Genomic DNA, 16433 nt, shown 5'->3' on the forward strand with positions numbered 1-16433 from the left:
TATCTAACACGACTATACTTAGTTTTTTTTTAGCAAATCTCACCCTCTCCGTCTGTCGCTCTCCCTCTCTCTTTTGTCTCGCTTTCTCTCTCTCTCTCCTTCCCTCCCTCTCTTGCTTTCCTCTGTTTTCTCGCATTCCTCTCTCCCTCTCTACGATTACCTTCACTTCAATCACCACCCTATCCCGAACTCCAATCACTGTCATAACTCCATTATTTGTCGTCTCTCAACCACCTGAGATTGGTACATGGATGGACTTTGATATGGAGGTGAACTTGCTCGTTGCTAGTAATAACTATTTTGGTTAGAATCTTTATGATTCTGTTCGTAATGATTTAATTTTAGGGATCATTGTCACACCCTTTTTTTTTTTTTACCAAAAATAAATAATTTTAAGTTTGAAAAGGGGTTTTATTATTAAGTGACAAAATAAAAATTTGTTTCGAAAAAGGATTGTTATGCTTAAACTCAGAGTCGCCACTTGGCATGAGTCGGTGTGCCAAGTCACCTTTGGAAAATTCTTTTCAAAACAATTTGACTCTAAAAACCGATCCCTGAACAGAGATTCTGGCTAAGGAATTTTGTTTATCGAGCGGAAGGTGTTAGACACCCCTCGATCCCGTGGTTCGACCACAGTCGCTTCATGGAATATATCGGCTAGTACGACACTAAGGAATGTATAAACGAACAAAACACACAAAAACAAGTCCAAAAAATAGTGTCCAGTCCAATTATTACACTCCGAAATAAAAGATACTGAAATGCCAAGTCAAGTAGATTCTCTTTCATAAGTATTTTTGTTAATCTTATTTCCTCCATATCTTTTATCCAATATTCTAAGTATTCGTAGTTTATCATCTTATCTTAAAGTAGTTGTAATACTGCAATTTTCTTTGTAATAATTTATTCTAATTGTACTATATCTGATATTAAATTCTAGATTATCTATTTCGTTAATTATCCTGTCTTTTTCTTCTATGAATAATTCTATGTCTAAATCATATTCTAAACTGTCTTTTAATTCTAGTTGTTTCATGATTTTATCTATCAAAATTAATCTTACATATATCAACATGATCTATATACTATCAAGTAGATAAAATGAACATAGAAGAATTTATAATAGATGAAAAAACATATGAAAACCATGAAGGATTAAAAATAAGGATAGTATTTTCCAATTTAGGAAGAAAATATAAGAAAATAGGTGAACATTTATATTTAATGTTAGAAAAAGAAGAATTAAAATTAGAAGATAAATTAACAACTATGGTAAGAATAGCAAAAGAAAATGAAGAAGTAGATAGGAAAAAATAACTAGATAAAATAAAACAACAGACTTCTAAGCTGGTTTCTGTAATTAATTTCTTCGTATAGTCAACTTTGTTTTTCTCTAACTCTTTTAATATATTCTAACATTTAATCTGTATAATATTCATCTGAGTAATAACTGTTATTATCTGAGTAATAACTATCTGAATAATATAAGCTAAGATCATGCATATCCTCTAACCATTCTAGACTTAACGATTCTTCATGAAAAAAAAATTTCCGTATTATTTTCTTTATGTCTTCTATTTCTAAGTCTTTAATGATATATAAAACAAGTATTTTAATTTCATCAGATATATAGCTTGTCATATTGTTCATATGATGCTTAGGTTTCTACGAATAACTTCTTGTCTTTTATCTCTTCTATTATTGCTCCGTTGTTTATCTTTTTTGTCGTGTCTCTCCTGCTGTTCTAGTTTTTTCGTTTGCTTCTATTGTAGTGTTACTTCTGAAATAATATTATGCCGTCCACTATAACAGCTGCATTGATGATCGGGGTGTGGATAACTTGGGTAATTTGCATGGATAACTAATAGATAACTAGTACTAGCGGATAACTTGGGTAATTTGCGTGGATAACTAATAGATTACTAGTACTTACTAGTTCTATCATGTTAATTGAAATGCTATGTCATAGGTTTCTTTAGTTATTTGTTTTAACCTTATTAATTCTTCTATATTATTTTTAAGGTATTCTATATGTTCCATATTTCTAGTTTTTAGATAGTCAAGTAGATTCTCTTTCATAAGTATTTCTGTTAATCTTATTTCCTCCATATCTTTTCTCCAATATTCTAAGTATTCGTAGTTTATCATCTTATCCTAAAGTAGTTGTAATACTGCAAATTTCTTTGTAATAATTTATTCTAATTGTACTATATCTGATATTAAATTTTAGGTTATCTATTTCGTTAATTATCCTGTCTTTTTCTTCTATGAATAATTCTATGTCTAAATCATATTCTAAACTGTCTTTTAATTATAGTTGTTTCATGGTTTTATCTATCCAAATTAATCTTTCTTTTAATTGTTTTCTTCCTTTTCTAAGCTGGTTTTTGTAATTAATTTCTTCGTATAGCCAACTTTGTTTTTCTCTAACTCTTTTAATATATTCTAACTTTTAATCTGTATAATATCCATTTGAGTAATAATTGTTATTATCTGAGTAATAACTATCTGAATAATATAAGCTAAGATTATGCATATCTTCTAACCATTCTAGACTTAACGATTCTTCATGAAATATTTTTTCCCATATTATTTTCTTTATGTCTTCTATTTCTAAGTCTTTAATGATATATAAAACAAGTATTTTAATTTCATCAGATATATAGCTTGTCATATTGTTCATATGATGCTTAGGTTTCTACAAATAACTTGGATAACTTGGAATTAGATTTCTGGATTATTAAATGCTTTATCATAATATTTACTGGTTGTTTGTTTTAATCTTAATAATTCTTGTATATTTTTCATTAAGGAATTCTTTATATTTTATATCTTTAGTTCTCATATATTTGTTTCTAGATTTGTTTTCATTAGTTGTTCTATTAATTGTATATTTTTCATATTCATTTTCCAATATTCTAAATGTATGTAATTTATCATGGTTGATGTGTAGGTTTGGTATTTGTAAGAGTACGTAGGTAGGTGTGGTATGTAATTTATTTTTTCCCATATGATTTTTCTTATATCTACAATTTCTATATCCTTAAGTACATACAAAACAAGTATTTTAAATTTATCTATCATTTCATCAGATAAGTAGGTAGTCATTTTATTTCATATGATGTTATTTTCAAAATATTCCTTTCAACCATATACATAACAGAATATGATCATCTTAGATCACTATATACTAGATTATTCTTAAATAGTTATGTTACTCTGTCACTATTAGCATGGTAGTCTGAATACTTTTCCCTTAAACAACGCCTCTACACTGGTTACTCTCCTATCATGGCCTTCTTGCCTCACTGATTTCACCTTTAGGATGGCATAGTCCTAGGAATTTTTCTCCTTTTCCTCTTTGCTAATAAACTTTGTAACATATTATTCTTTGAATAATTCTACTATATAGTAACTAACATGAACTTATTTTATCATATCATGATTGTCAGGAATTTATGAATTTAGCTATTCATAATCATAAATAAATATACTTGTTCTGGTAGGTTTGATAATTCGGGGCTTTGTTCATCCATAGCTTTTCCTTAGAAATATATCTGTTTTTATTAAATATTCAAAAGTATTTGTGTACAAGAGGAGGCTTGCTTCAACTCATGAAGTCTTACCTTTAACTTGCCGAAGGCTTACTTATTTATAGACTAAAAATAAAACGCGTAAACTACTTTATACTATTCCTACTTTACACGTATTCTATATACTGTTTCTAGTCTTTACATTTGTCCTAAATTCTTACAACTTTTCAAAAAGTAAGAAAGAATTTAAAGCCTAAAAAGACAAAGACTTATTAAAAGCCTTGCCAAAAAGTCAAAAAAGCTAAAAGCTAATAATTCCTATACAATTATTTACGTAAAGAAAGTTATCTAATTTGTTCACATGTCACTTTCATAATTTAATAGCTTGTATTTTATCTCTTTCATTATTGCTCCGTTGTTTATCTTTTTTGTCGTGTCTCTCCTGCTATTCTAATTTTTTTGATTGCTTCTATTATAGTGTTACTTCTGGAATAATATTATGTCGTCCGCTACAACAGCTGCATTGATGATCATCATATCTCTATCCAATTAATTTTTAGAATTGTTCCATAAGTCCGTTAGAAATAACTCATTTCTTGATAGATCTTTTGAGAGGGTTATCTTCTGGTTTTAATAATGTCATTGTCAATTTGCGAATTTCTTCCATATCATTTTCTCTTATGTCTTTACATGTTCAATAAATCAATAAATGATCTCTAAAATAATAATTCCAAACTGAATTACGGTTCAAATAGTTATGTGCTAGCTCTTATATAATTGTGCTCAAGCCAATAACTCGTTTGTTCTTGAAAATGTCTGGTATCTCGGTTTTCTGTATTTCGTCTTGTTCAGATATTTCTTCTGGTTTAATGTAGTCTCTTTTCATACCAATTTTTACTACTGTAACCACTGGTTTAATTTCATCAAATAGTATCTCAGAGGGGGCTGAATAAAATCTTGCGTAAAATAGTTGTCCTTTTATAATTTTTATATATGTCATAATTCCTTTATGTACTTCAGGAATCATGTCTAATTCTTTCCCATCTGTTGTATATACTGTTGATAATAATCCATAAGAATAACATGTAGAGAATAAATTTGGGCTGGTTCCTGGGAGCGCAATAAGTTTATTATAATTTTGTAACTTTTGGGTTATATAGCCTTAGTGTTTTTTGGCTAGCTCAATATCTTGGATGAGTTTGGTATTTAGTAAGGTTTGGATTGTATATAAATTTTCAATATAAACATGGGTTAAATAGTTGTAAACTTATTTTTTCTAGTTAATTACTTCTGAATAAAGGTATAACTGCAGGGGTACAAATAATTCATTCTTTTGGATATTTGGTGGTGCATAAGGTTTTTCAAATATCTTATTTAGGTTGTAATTCTTTTTCTTTGGTAATTCGAATTTTGGTAAATTTTTTGTAGTGGGTAATTCCTTAGCTGTACCTGATGTTCCTGCACATGTAACAACCATTTTGATTTTAAGGTGTGTTCAAATGTCACCTTCTAGGTCTAGTTTTTTAAAGTGCTCTTCCTGCACTATATCTGTGGCTTTGGCTTTTTCCTATTTTTTAGAGTGCTCAGATTGTACTTTTAATTCTGCGACTTCAGTAGTCAGTAGAGTAACTTGTTCTTTTAATAATTTCACTTGTTCAAATAATTGAACTAGTAAATCATTCTGAGTAACTTCTTCTATTGTTAAATCAGTCTGAGTAGCCTTGTTGTGACAAGTAATCTGCAATGACATTTTTTTTAGTACTAGTTACTTCAATTATAAATGTAAAATTTAATATGTTCAAGACTAGTCTCCGTATTTCCTTTGTTGTAACTGAATTTTGTATTTTCTTTGTTAACGACCAACGTACCTGCATATTATCTGTTCATACAATAAACTTGTTATATATAATATATGGATCAAATGCTAATAAACATTTATATAATAAGCATAATTCTTTTCTATTTATTTTTTATTTTATCTCTGTTTCACTAAACGTGCCTGAGTAGTATCTACAATGATGTTCTAATTTTTCTTCTTCATATCTATATTTAAGTACTCCTCCATAACTATATTCGCTTGCGTCTGCTTCTACTATATATGTAAATTTTTTATTTTCGTCTGGAAATTGTAATTTTGGTAATTCTTTACAAAATATTTTTATTTTCTGGACTTGTTTTTTTATCTTCTTCGTTGTAATTATATTCTACATCCTTTTTTATTTTTTTCTGTAATGGCTTTAGGTTTTCTGCTAATTTTGGTATATATTCTCTTACTTGGTTTACTAATCCTAAAAATGATTGTAATTTCTTTTTTGTATCTAATTCCTCTTTTGAATTTATTATTTTTGGTACTAGATGTTGTTGTATTTTTACTCCACTCTTATCTATTTGTATTCCTAAAAATTCTATCTGATTTTTCATAATTTTAGCTTTCTTTTCACTTAAGCTTATTCCTGATTTTTCTATTATATCTGTAAATTGTTCTAGTAATTTTAAATGTTCTTCTTTGGTTTTTGTGTATAGTAGTATATCATCTATGTATAGTACACAATTAGGTAATTGTTTAAAATAACTATCCATAAAATATTGATATCTACCTGGGGCATTTTTATATCCAAATGGCAATACGTTCCATTCATAAAATCCTCGTGGTACCGTAAATGCAGTTAATTCCTTAGAATCTTCATCTAACTTTAAGTGGTAAAATCTTGATTTACAGTCAAATTTACTAAAGTAGTTATATCCATGTATTTGTCTTATTTTTAATAGCTTATTTGGTATCGGATAATTATATGTCATAGTTTTTGCATTTAAATTTCTATAGTCAATAACCATTCTACTTTTTCCTCTTTTTGTTCACTATGTTTATTTACCATAAACGTTGGACTATTATGTTTACTATTGCTTCTTTGTATATACTGTTTTTCTAATAATTCATCTATATGTATTTTAAATTCTTTTAAATTGTCAAAATTATATGTTAATGGTTTTTTTGGTTATTATACTATTTTTATCTATTAGCTCTATTTTTACAATAGTTTTATGTTTTTTTCATCCTTTTAATGGATCTTCACTGTATAATTGTCTTAATTTTTTCTTTATTATTTCTACCTTATCTATTGAAAATATAGTTATTTCTTCTTTATTTATTGAAAATATAACTAGTTCTATTGTGTCTTCAGTACTTTTTATATTTTCTAATTTTTGTGTGATTTTTTCACTTCCTTTTATCCAATCAGTTTTCTTTCTTCTTTTATTAATAACTCTTTTTGCTCTTACTTTTTGTTTACATGGTGTTGTAAACCACCAGTGTGTTCTAGTTATTATATGTGGGTATAATTTATCTAAAAATGACATTCCTAAAAGCATATCTTTTGATGTTAGTTCATAATCATAGATCTCTTCTATTGTCAATATCTTATCCCATACGTGTATTTTTACATTTCTAGCTTTATAGGTAATTAAACTCCCTTCATTGTTAAATCCTTTTACTACTATTGGTGTTTTTAGCTTATCCCATTTGTCTTTGGGTAAACAATTATATCTACATAAGTTGGCTTCTACTCCTGTATCTATCATTGATGTATAATATCTATTATAATATCCTTCTATTATTATTTTCATAAGTACATATATTTTCATATCATGTCAAAGTTCTCTTTATTAATAATTTTTCTCTATTATAGGTTATTGTTATTTGTGTATGTTCTATATTGTAGGGTTTTACTTGTTCTAACTATTTTATTCCTAATATTATGTCTATTTTTTTACATATCTTCCTTTATTTCAAATTCTATTTTTATTTTTCTAACTCCTATTATTATTATTTTTCTGCTGTATCTTTAATGTTTATTAGACTCTTTGGTAGATCTGGACACATATTATTATTGGATTTTATTTCTTCATTTTTTACTAGATATTTTGCTAGGTAATTTTCTTCATGTCCTGTATTTATGAGTATTAAATATTCTTTTTTATTTATTGTTCCTGTTATGTAATATTGAGTTAAATTAACTGTTGAAGTTGTTTAATAATTTGTTCTTTTGATGAGCTTGATGATTCTGTTTTTTCATAAGCTATTCTTTTTGTTGTACTTATGCTATTATTTATTATTTCTAAATCTTCTTCTATGTCTATATCTTTGTAACTATAATCATTGTTATCAATTGTTTTTACGAATTGTTCAAAAGAACTTTCTATGTGTATTTTATTAATATTATTCTTTCCAGTTATTTTATGTTTTGTTATTAATACATATAGGTTTTTACATCTTGCTGTAAATATTTTACTTCCTGGGGTTAGTTCTATTCCTGATATTTTTCAGTATAATACTAATGATTTATATATATTTTTATCTATTATTGGTACTGAATAATTTGCACTTATTATAAATTTGAATTTTTGGTATATTAAATTTCCTTTTATGGAACTAATTATGCCTTTTTCTATAGGTTTTATTATCTTATCATCTACTAAATATAGTTCTATTGGTGTATCTATTCCTTCTCTAAAACATGGTTTTATTAATATCTCTGTTCCTTCAAGGTGTACATATTTTATTGGGTCTCTACTTTTTATATCTTGTATTTCTTTATTAACTGTTCTTCTAGTTACTAATGGTATACTAGCTTTACCTCTTGCATATTTACAATGTATTACATGCTCTTTTTGGCTTACTACATAGTATTCCTCTTTTCTTCTACTAAATATAATTTATTGTTGGCATTTTAAATATTTTTTTTATACTTAGGTCTAACTCTTTTCCTTTTATTTCTTCAAATATATTACTGTCAAATATTACTTTTTGGTCAGTTCCTTCTTCATTTAAGTATTCCTTCTTTGTGATTATTTTTATTTCTTCTTCAGTCATTATTTATACTTTCGTCTAATTTACTATCTATTTCATTATCTGTCTCATTTTTCGAAAGTTCATATATACTATCTTTACTTTCTAATTCGTAATCTATATAATCTATGTGCATATATTCTGCATTCTCTATCTTTATTTCTGATATTCGTTTTTTTTTTTTTATCTTTAGGCATTTTACAATCTCTAGCTAAATGTCCCAGTTTTCCACAATTATAACAAATACATTCTTTTATAGATTTCTTTTTCCTATATGGTCTTTTATGTTTATAATTTTTTACATAATATCTTTTTCTTGGTTTCTTATACTTATATTTTGATTTTTTGTATTTCTTATATTTCTTATGTCTTTTTCTTTTCTGATAATATCTTTCTTCACATCCAAATTAAGGTGTTATTTTATCTTTGCAACATGCTAAATTTTTTATTAATGTTTTTTCCATTTTTATTTCTTCTCTATATTTTTCACGGACTTTTATGCCATTGTTGTAAAAATTTGATTCTTGCTCCTAGGGTATCTACTATTTTTGCTTCATCCCAACTCTTAATTATTTTTGAACTAAATGGTTCAGGTAATTTACTAAAATATAATCTTCTCACTTCTTTACTTTCTTCTGTGTTATATTCTCCCTTATAGTAGTATTCTTTAAATGCGCACGTATATTAATCTATATAACATATATTATATATTGCTAGTTTTAACATTAAATTCCTATTTTTATCTTTTTCTTTGTTTTCTTCTTCTTCTTCTTCTTCTTCTTCTTCTGTTGCCATACTGCTAAATTCATCTCTTATAGCCATTTCATATTTTTTCAATATGTCTATAGGTGTTAGTTTAGTTACTGTTGTTCGTTCTGTTTCTTTATCATTCCTTAATACCTTTTTACTATTTTCAGTCAAATTTAAAAACCATAATTTTGCTGTTCTTATTAGTGTTCTTTCTATATATTCTGGTGTATCTATTGCATTTATACCATTGTCTAATAATTATTTTGCTATATATCCTATCTATAATTGTATTGTTTTATCTACATCTATTACACAGTCTAAGTCTAAGAAGTTATAATTTTTATTAATTATTTGTTTTGGCGTCCATTTGTTATATTCATTTTTAGGTTATATTTTTTAAACTTATCTTTATAATAATATGTAGGTTTTCTTATTTCTGATATACTAGATATTATATTTTCATCGTCTTCTTTATCAAGAGTATTTATTTCTGTGTTTGTATTTTCTAAGTTTTCTTTATTAATTACTTCTTGTTTTTCATTAATTTCTATTTTTTCTATATTTGTTAAGATTTCTGTATATGTTTCACTATCTTCCGAATCATAATTATCTGTTTCTTCAGCATCTATTATGTTTATTTCTATTTCATTAGTTTCTAATTTTTTTATTTTCTTCTTCTAATTTTTCTTTAAATTGATTTATCTCAATTAATAATTTTTGTTCTTTATCCTTTTCTTCTTTTTATTTCTGTCTTTTTCCATACAGATCTTTTAGCATTTGTAATTCTTTTTCTAATTCAGCAATCCTACTATTTTTAGTTTCCTCTATTTTTTCGTATTTCTTTTGTAGTCTGTTGTTTTATTTTATCTATTTCTTTTTTCCTATCTATTTCTTCATTTTATTTTGCTATTCTTACCATAGCTATTAATTTATCTTCTAATTTTTTTTTTCTAACATTAAATATAAATATTCACCTATTTTCTTATATCTTCTTCCTAAATTGGAAAATACTATCCTTATTTTTAATCCTTCATAGATTTCATATATTTTTTCATCTATTATAAATTTTTCTTAGTTCATTCTATCTACTTGATAGTATATAGATCATGTTGATATATGTATTCTAGACTATCTATTTGTGATTGTGTTTTTATTGATTTTTGACATATTCCTACAATCATGTTATATTGTAGTCTTTCTTTTCTTATTTTTAATTCTCTCCGTTTTTCAGATATTATTTGTTTTAGTTATATTTTTGGAATTTTGTTATGTTATTCATTTGTACAATATTTATAATATTTTGGTGGATACCGAAATCTGATTTTATCATAATTAGGTGGTATGTATCTCATTCTTCTAGATTTTTAATGGATGATTAATTTTGCCTCATTGCTAGATATTAAGGTAATTAAGTAAGCTAATCTATGGGGATTTTCTTTTGTTTTATTTAACTTCGTATATTCTGGGTAGTAACTAGTTAAAGTTTCTTTAATTTTTCTAAAAGCTTCTATATTTTTAAATGATCTTCTCATTTTTAACAAATAAATAACAACGTAAATAATAATAACTCATAATTAATAAATACGACTAAATTAACTTTTATAATTTTTCTTATAGTTAATACATAACTACTAATTAACACATATCTACTTGTACGTTTTTTTAAATAACTTGGCTCTGAGAGCAATAAATCAAACTAATTAGTATTCACCTTATTCGATTCTCGATTCCCCTCCCAAAATTCATTCTCAAGATTCCAACAATTCACGATTACCATTTTAACAATCCACAATCATTGTCAATGAAACCAAACAAACAAATCGATCTCACCAAATATTCATATCATGCTTTACACAAATCAATCACGTGTATCTAATGAAATCAAAATGAGAAAGAGATAGAATTGGACCTTTCGAATATTTTTGCTTGATTTATGAAGGGAATAAAGAGTTGTTCCGAAAAATCCAATGAATACTAAATTCTCGACTCCCCAAATCAGTTATGAACCAATTCAACCATGATAAATCTGAAATTTGATTTGAACACAAATCCATCAAAACCAAAGAGCAACCCGAGACAAGAAAATTACGAAACTCGGAAACCCGTATGCAATTTTTCAGTGAAGTTTGCCGGAATCAGCTCAAATGGACAATTGGGATGATTTGGTGACTAGAGTATATTTATCTGTGGGATTCACCTGAAAAATCAAGAAAAACGACGAGAATTTTGGGGATTTTGAGATTGGGTGGTCGATTCTACCACTACTAGAAAATATTAAATTTCCGACGGCCAATGTAGTCGGAATGTGATCGGAATATGAGGTAGTTTTGACTACTTTCCGACTACTTGATGGTAGTCGGAATATAGCTTGTCAAAAAAATATTTTCGACTACAGTAGTCAGAAATTTTTGACTACTTTAGTCGGAAATGTAATCGGATATTTAATAAATATTTATTTAATAATTATAAATATTCCGACTACTATAGTCAGAAATTTAATAAATAATTATTTAATAATTATAAATATTCCGACTACTATAGTCAAAAATATAATAAATAAATACTTAATAATTATAATTATTCTGACTACCATAGTTGGAAATTTAATAAATAATTATTTAATAATTTTAATTATTCCGACTACCGTAGTCGCAAATTTAATAAATAAATATTTAATAATTATAATTATTCTGACTACTGTAGTCAAAAATTTAATAAATAACTATTTAATAATTTTTCTTATTTAATAAACAATTATTTAATAATTATTATATTGCATTAGCTTAAACTGCTTTCAGATTATAAACAATAACTAATGTATTTTTCACAATAAGATCAAACACGACAAAAATTTATAAATACAACCACTTTAAACCATTCAAAACAAACATCAAATCAAATAGTTTAAACTTCTAAATGTCACAACCAAAAACAAGAACAATAACTACAATCTAATTATTATCAAATTCATTATCTTCCTCGTCATGAAATAGTTGCAGCATGTGCTTCTTAACCAACTCCTCTAATTTATTAAATTTAGCAAACCTAGCATCGTTAGCTGTACATTTCTGCGTCAATTCCACAATTTGCTTTTTTATCGCTTCCATTTCTTCCATAGGTTGTAAAGTAGAAGAGAAACTGGGAAACAACGAAAGAGTACTCGAGGATTGGAGAACTCCTGTCCCATAGGTTCTACCTTTCTTTGGACCACCTACCACAGCTATCCACATATTATTCATCTCTATAGGTGATGGTTGGACCATGGTACCATCCTCTGAAGTAGGTTGGGTTTGACGCCACTCTTCTATATTTTTTTTTTTGAAATTCTTCCTGAAATAAAAATTATTTGTCAGTACATAAACATGCGAAGTTGAGTAATAATAAAACAATGTACGTAAAAGTTATTATCTTACATATGCAATCCTAGCACGCGGTTCAACCCAATCTCCTCTTGTATCGTCTTTGTTTTTCTTTCTATGCATCTCTTCGTAGACCTTAAGAAAAGGGCGCTCTTTTCCCCCATTTTCATATTCCTGCAAAATTAGATGAATATGACAATGGTGTTGATGGTGCTGAACTAAGTCTAGATGATCCCGCCAGTGATATAAAACCTTCCAGCTCTTGAACAATAACATACACAAGTTGTGCTAACTTTACCAACAGATGTTGTGAAGTGAATGAGCGTAAAAGAGAAAGTCACTGTAATTGATTACCAAAACACCAAAAGAAAGAAAAACAAGTCCAGTTTTTAGTAGGAAAATTCTGCCATGAATCTCCACTCCATACTAGAACTTTTCCTCTTATTATCATCATCATCTCTGCTACTCCACACTTACAGAACTATACTATAAGATCTTTTGCACATACAATCTCCAATATCTCAACTATGATCTTACCTTGCCTTTCACGATTATAAGCAATAGAAAGGTTTCTCTTCAACTCAATGACATTATCAGTGGCACTACTCATTGCATCCATCCTGGTTGCAAGCTCACTTGCAAATGATTCTTGTAGTGTCCCCAATATCTGGCTATTCAAATAGAGAGGCATAAATACACCAAAAATCTGAGTAGGGTCTTGCTCAAACTTTGAATAGGCACTAAAACTCCCCCTTTTCACCCTCAAATAATCCATTGCCACAGTCTATTTTCCTCCCTTAGTCATCTTCATCTATATAAACACTTCTCCCATTCACATAAAAAATCCTGTCATTTTGACGTCAATGGGAGTAACGTATGTATCACCAGATCAGCTTAAATCAACAAAATAAATTTAGTATACAATAACTTCACTCACAAACAAATAAAAAACATCATCATCTATAACCCAAGACTCTTTTATAGACGAAAAAATTCTCCCTCAACACTAATCATTACGTGTTCCATTCAACAAAAATTTACCTCCCCTTCGACGAAAATATCCAATCAAAGTAATACCCAATCCCAGTATTCGTCAATTCCTCAATATGTGTCTCAGCTTTATTGAGTATTCCATTGTGAAAACCCCCAACAAAGACCTTCTTCACCAGTTAATAACAGCAACAACAACTTTCTTTACAGGCCTTATATCAGTTTAAGGGTATTTCTACTTCTAATTAAGCATTCATTTTAATATACTTGCAAGGAAACAGAAAAACAACAATAATAAAAGGATGATGTAAAGCATTAGACATTCTTTTCTTCTTATTTTTTCGGTTAAAGTACTAAAACAAAGCTCACTTGCATAGCTACACTGAGATTCAGACTAATTCAATTACTTAATTTCGTTATTCAGATTTTATTTCTTTGTTTGTTGCCAGCTACATTGACAACTCTACACCAACGACTGCCTTATACTAAGAGTGTTACTATAAATACTTTGCTCATTACTTCCAATTAAGTCATCACCTCTCTAACTAAACCACTAATTCTTTTCTTCTTACTTTCTAAAACCATTAGGAAGTGTGATACAAGATCAAGTTCACAACAAAAGAAACAAGCAACAACAAGAGCAACAAGATGTCAACAACAATGCTAGTGAATTAAAATAGGCCACACACGACTTCACTAGACTTCAAGATGAACAACAATAAGAAGATAAAAATAATAGTGAATCGAAAGAGCCCCATACGGCTTCACTATGTCACGGTTTAGAACATTGAACTAAATCGAACAAATTAGAAATTTAAGCTAATATTATCAGTTTTTTTCGGTGGGTAGTGAAACTCATCGAACCTCCTGTGTGCAATGAGACACCTTTTTTAGATGCTCTATTTGCCTTGTCATATTCCCTTCCCGCCCTATATTCAGGAGTATCCCATTTTTTCAAGAACTGGGCCACACATTAGCATTCAGCCAACCAGGTTTTTGTAAGTTCCTCCGGGCCTCATATAAGTGTTCTTTGATCCGTAGAACTGCTTTGAACTTGAAAATGCATTTGTATTTCATTTTCATGACAAGAATTTCATGCACACTTTGTCTGCAAAATAGTTTAATATAAAGTCATAAAATGAGTTGACGGATACAAAGGTAAATTCATCTTTGATAGCATAATGAAATGTTAGATTCTTTGATTTTGATTATACCATAAACTGGTTCCACATAAGAATTATGACGTCAAGTGTCCATGGCTCCATGTAAAATGGTTTAATTGCTTCTATAATTATATGTCTGTTGCTACATGCGGGAATGAACCTGCAATAAAATTATATTAAATTATCTTATCTTTCAAAAAATTTAAAAATTATGAAAAAATATAAGGTTTACTTACTACCATCAAGGGCGATAATTAGCCTGCCATTGCCATCATATTCTACTACCTATTTAAATTTTAAAATCTGGGAAGAAGCTGCTGTAGTATCAGAAGATGTAGCACTATCAATGAATAGAGATGTTGATATGCTAGATCCTACAATTCTCAATCCAGAAAGGCTAGGTGTGGATGATGTTGAAGGTACGGATGAAGAGCTACTATGCAAACTATTGTGGGGAGAAGAGAGATAGAACTGGTAGGGTGGTGGGGGCATGAAAAAAGCATTTGGTAGTGAAATATTTGCTCTTGTTGGAGGAAGAATATTTGTAGTAGCTGGTTGAAGAGTTGTGGTAACAGGTGGTGGTGGTGGTATATATTGACCTGCGGGAAGGTTATCGGTTCCTTTCTTACCTTTCTTATGCTGTCCATTACCATGACCTTTTGATGCCATTGATTTTATTTACTAAGCACCTGAAAAAAAACCACAATATAACAACATAAACAACTGATTCAGCAAATGAGTTACAAATATATAATTACTCATATAGGAGTTAGCTATAACAAACAATAGACAACAAGAGATCAAAGCACCATTAATGAGTTGGAGTATGAAAAACAAGGCTATGAACTTATTAGCTGTATATAAGGACTGGTTATATAGTGTAAGTTCAACCATTGACTCTTCATAAATAAAGGTAAGAAATTCAACTTGCTAATGTAGAATAAGTACCTTTTATTAATACCTACACTGATGCAGGACTGGAGAAAAAACAAGAAAGCTCAAATCATATTGCATACAGATGAGTGCAGTGTAATAAGAAAATACAACAAGACAAGCAAATCATGTTGCATAGTTACTGGCACTACAAATGTTAACAAAGAAAAGACACTATATTGTCAAGAAAAATAGCAAAAAACTTTAGCTAAAATACAATTTAAAACCTTGTTACAACACATTACTAATATTAATAACAACTCAATCCTCGTCGCTTGTTTCATAGTCATTCATCAATTCTTCCTCATCACTTGTTTCATATTCATTCATCGATTCTTCCTTATCACTTATTTCATTTTCATCAAGTAACTCTTCCTCACTTATTTTATTTTTATCAGTTGGATCTTCCTCGTCATTTGGACCGGATGTTCCTTCTCCATAATCATGAACATTCAATCTAAGTACAGAAGGATCAAATTCCTCATATAGGCCTTCGTGCTGTAACTCGCCTTCTAATTTATCATCCACCCTTTCTTTAACACTTGAAATGTCATTCTGATATGCTACATCTAATGTATCCTCTACTACAACTCTACCCACTGGCTTTGTTTTTATAATTACCCACCACACAGATTTTTTTTTTCAAAGGATAAGGAGCGTAATACACTTGTTTCATATTTTTTGCAATGACAAATGGATCATAGAGTCTATACTCCCTTGTATTCTTAATTTCAACTATTTTGTACTGAAGGTGCACCTTTGTTCCTAACCTAGGCATAGGATCATACCAGTTACACCAAAAGATAACCAATTTTTTCTTTGGCAAACTAACATGATAATCGAGTTCTAAAATCTCGTA

At 28.5% G+C, this 16433-nt stretch overlaps 1 protein-coding gene and 1 pseudogene across 1 annotated transcript; both read right to left on the reverse strand.

Annotated features, from left to right (window-relative positions):
- Positions 1-12533: 12533 nt before the first annotated feature.
- LOC107854166 lies at positions 12534-13701 on the reverse strand (annotated as a pseudogene).
- A 1225-nt stretch (positions 13702-14926) lies between these two features.
- On the reverse strand, positions 14927-15310 carry LOC124897765. The gene has a single exon (XM_047411133.1). It carries the CDS (start codon positions 15308-15310, stop codon positions 14927-14929), a length of 384 nt encoding a protein of 127 aa, XP_047267089.1.
- Positions 15311-16433: the final 1123 nt, after the last annotated feature.

Source organism: Capsicum annuum, chromosome 1, assembly GCF_002878395.1.
Source record: "Capsicum annuum cultivar UCD-10X-F1 chromosome 1, UCD10Xv1.1, whole genome shotgun sequence".
Lineage (NCBI taxonomy): Eukaryota > Viridiplantae > Streptophyta > Magnoliopsida > Solanales > Solanaceae > Capsicum > Capsicum annuum.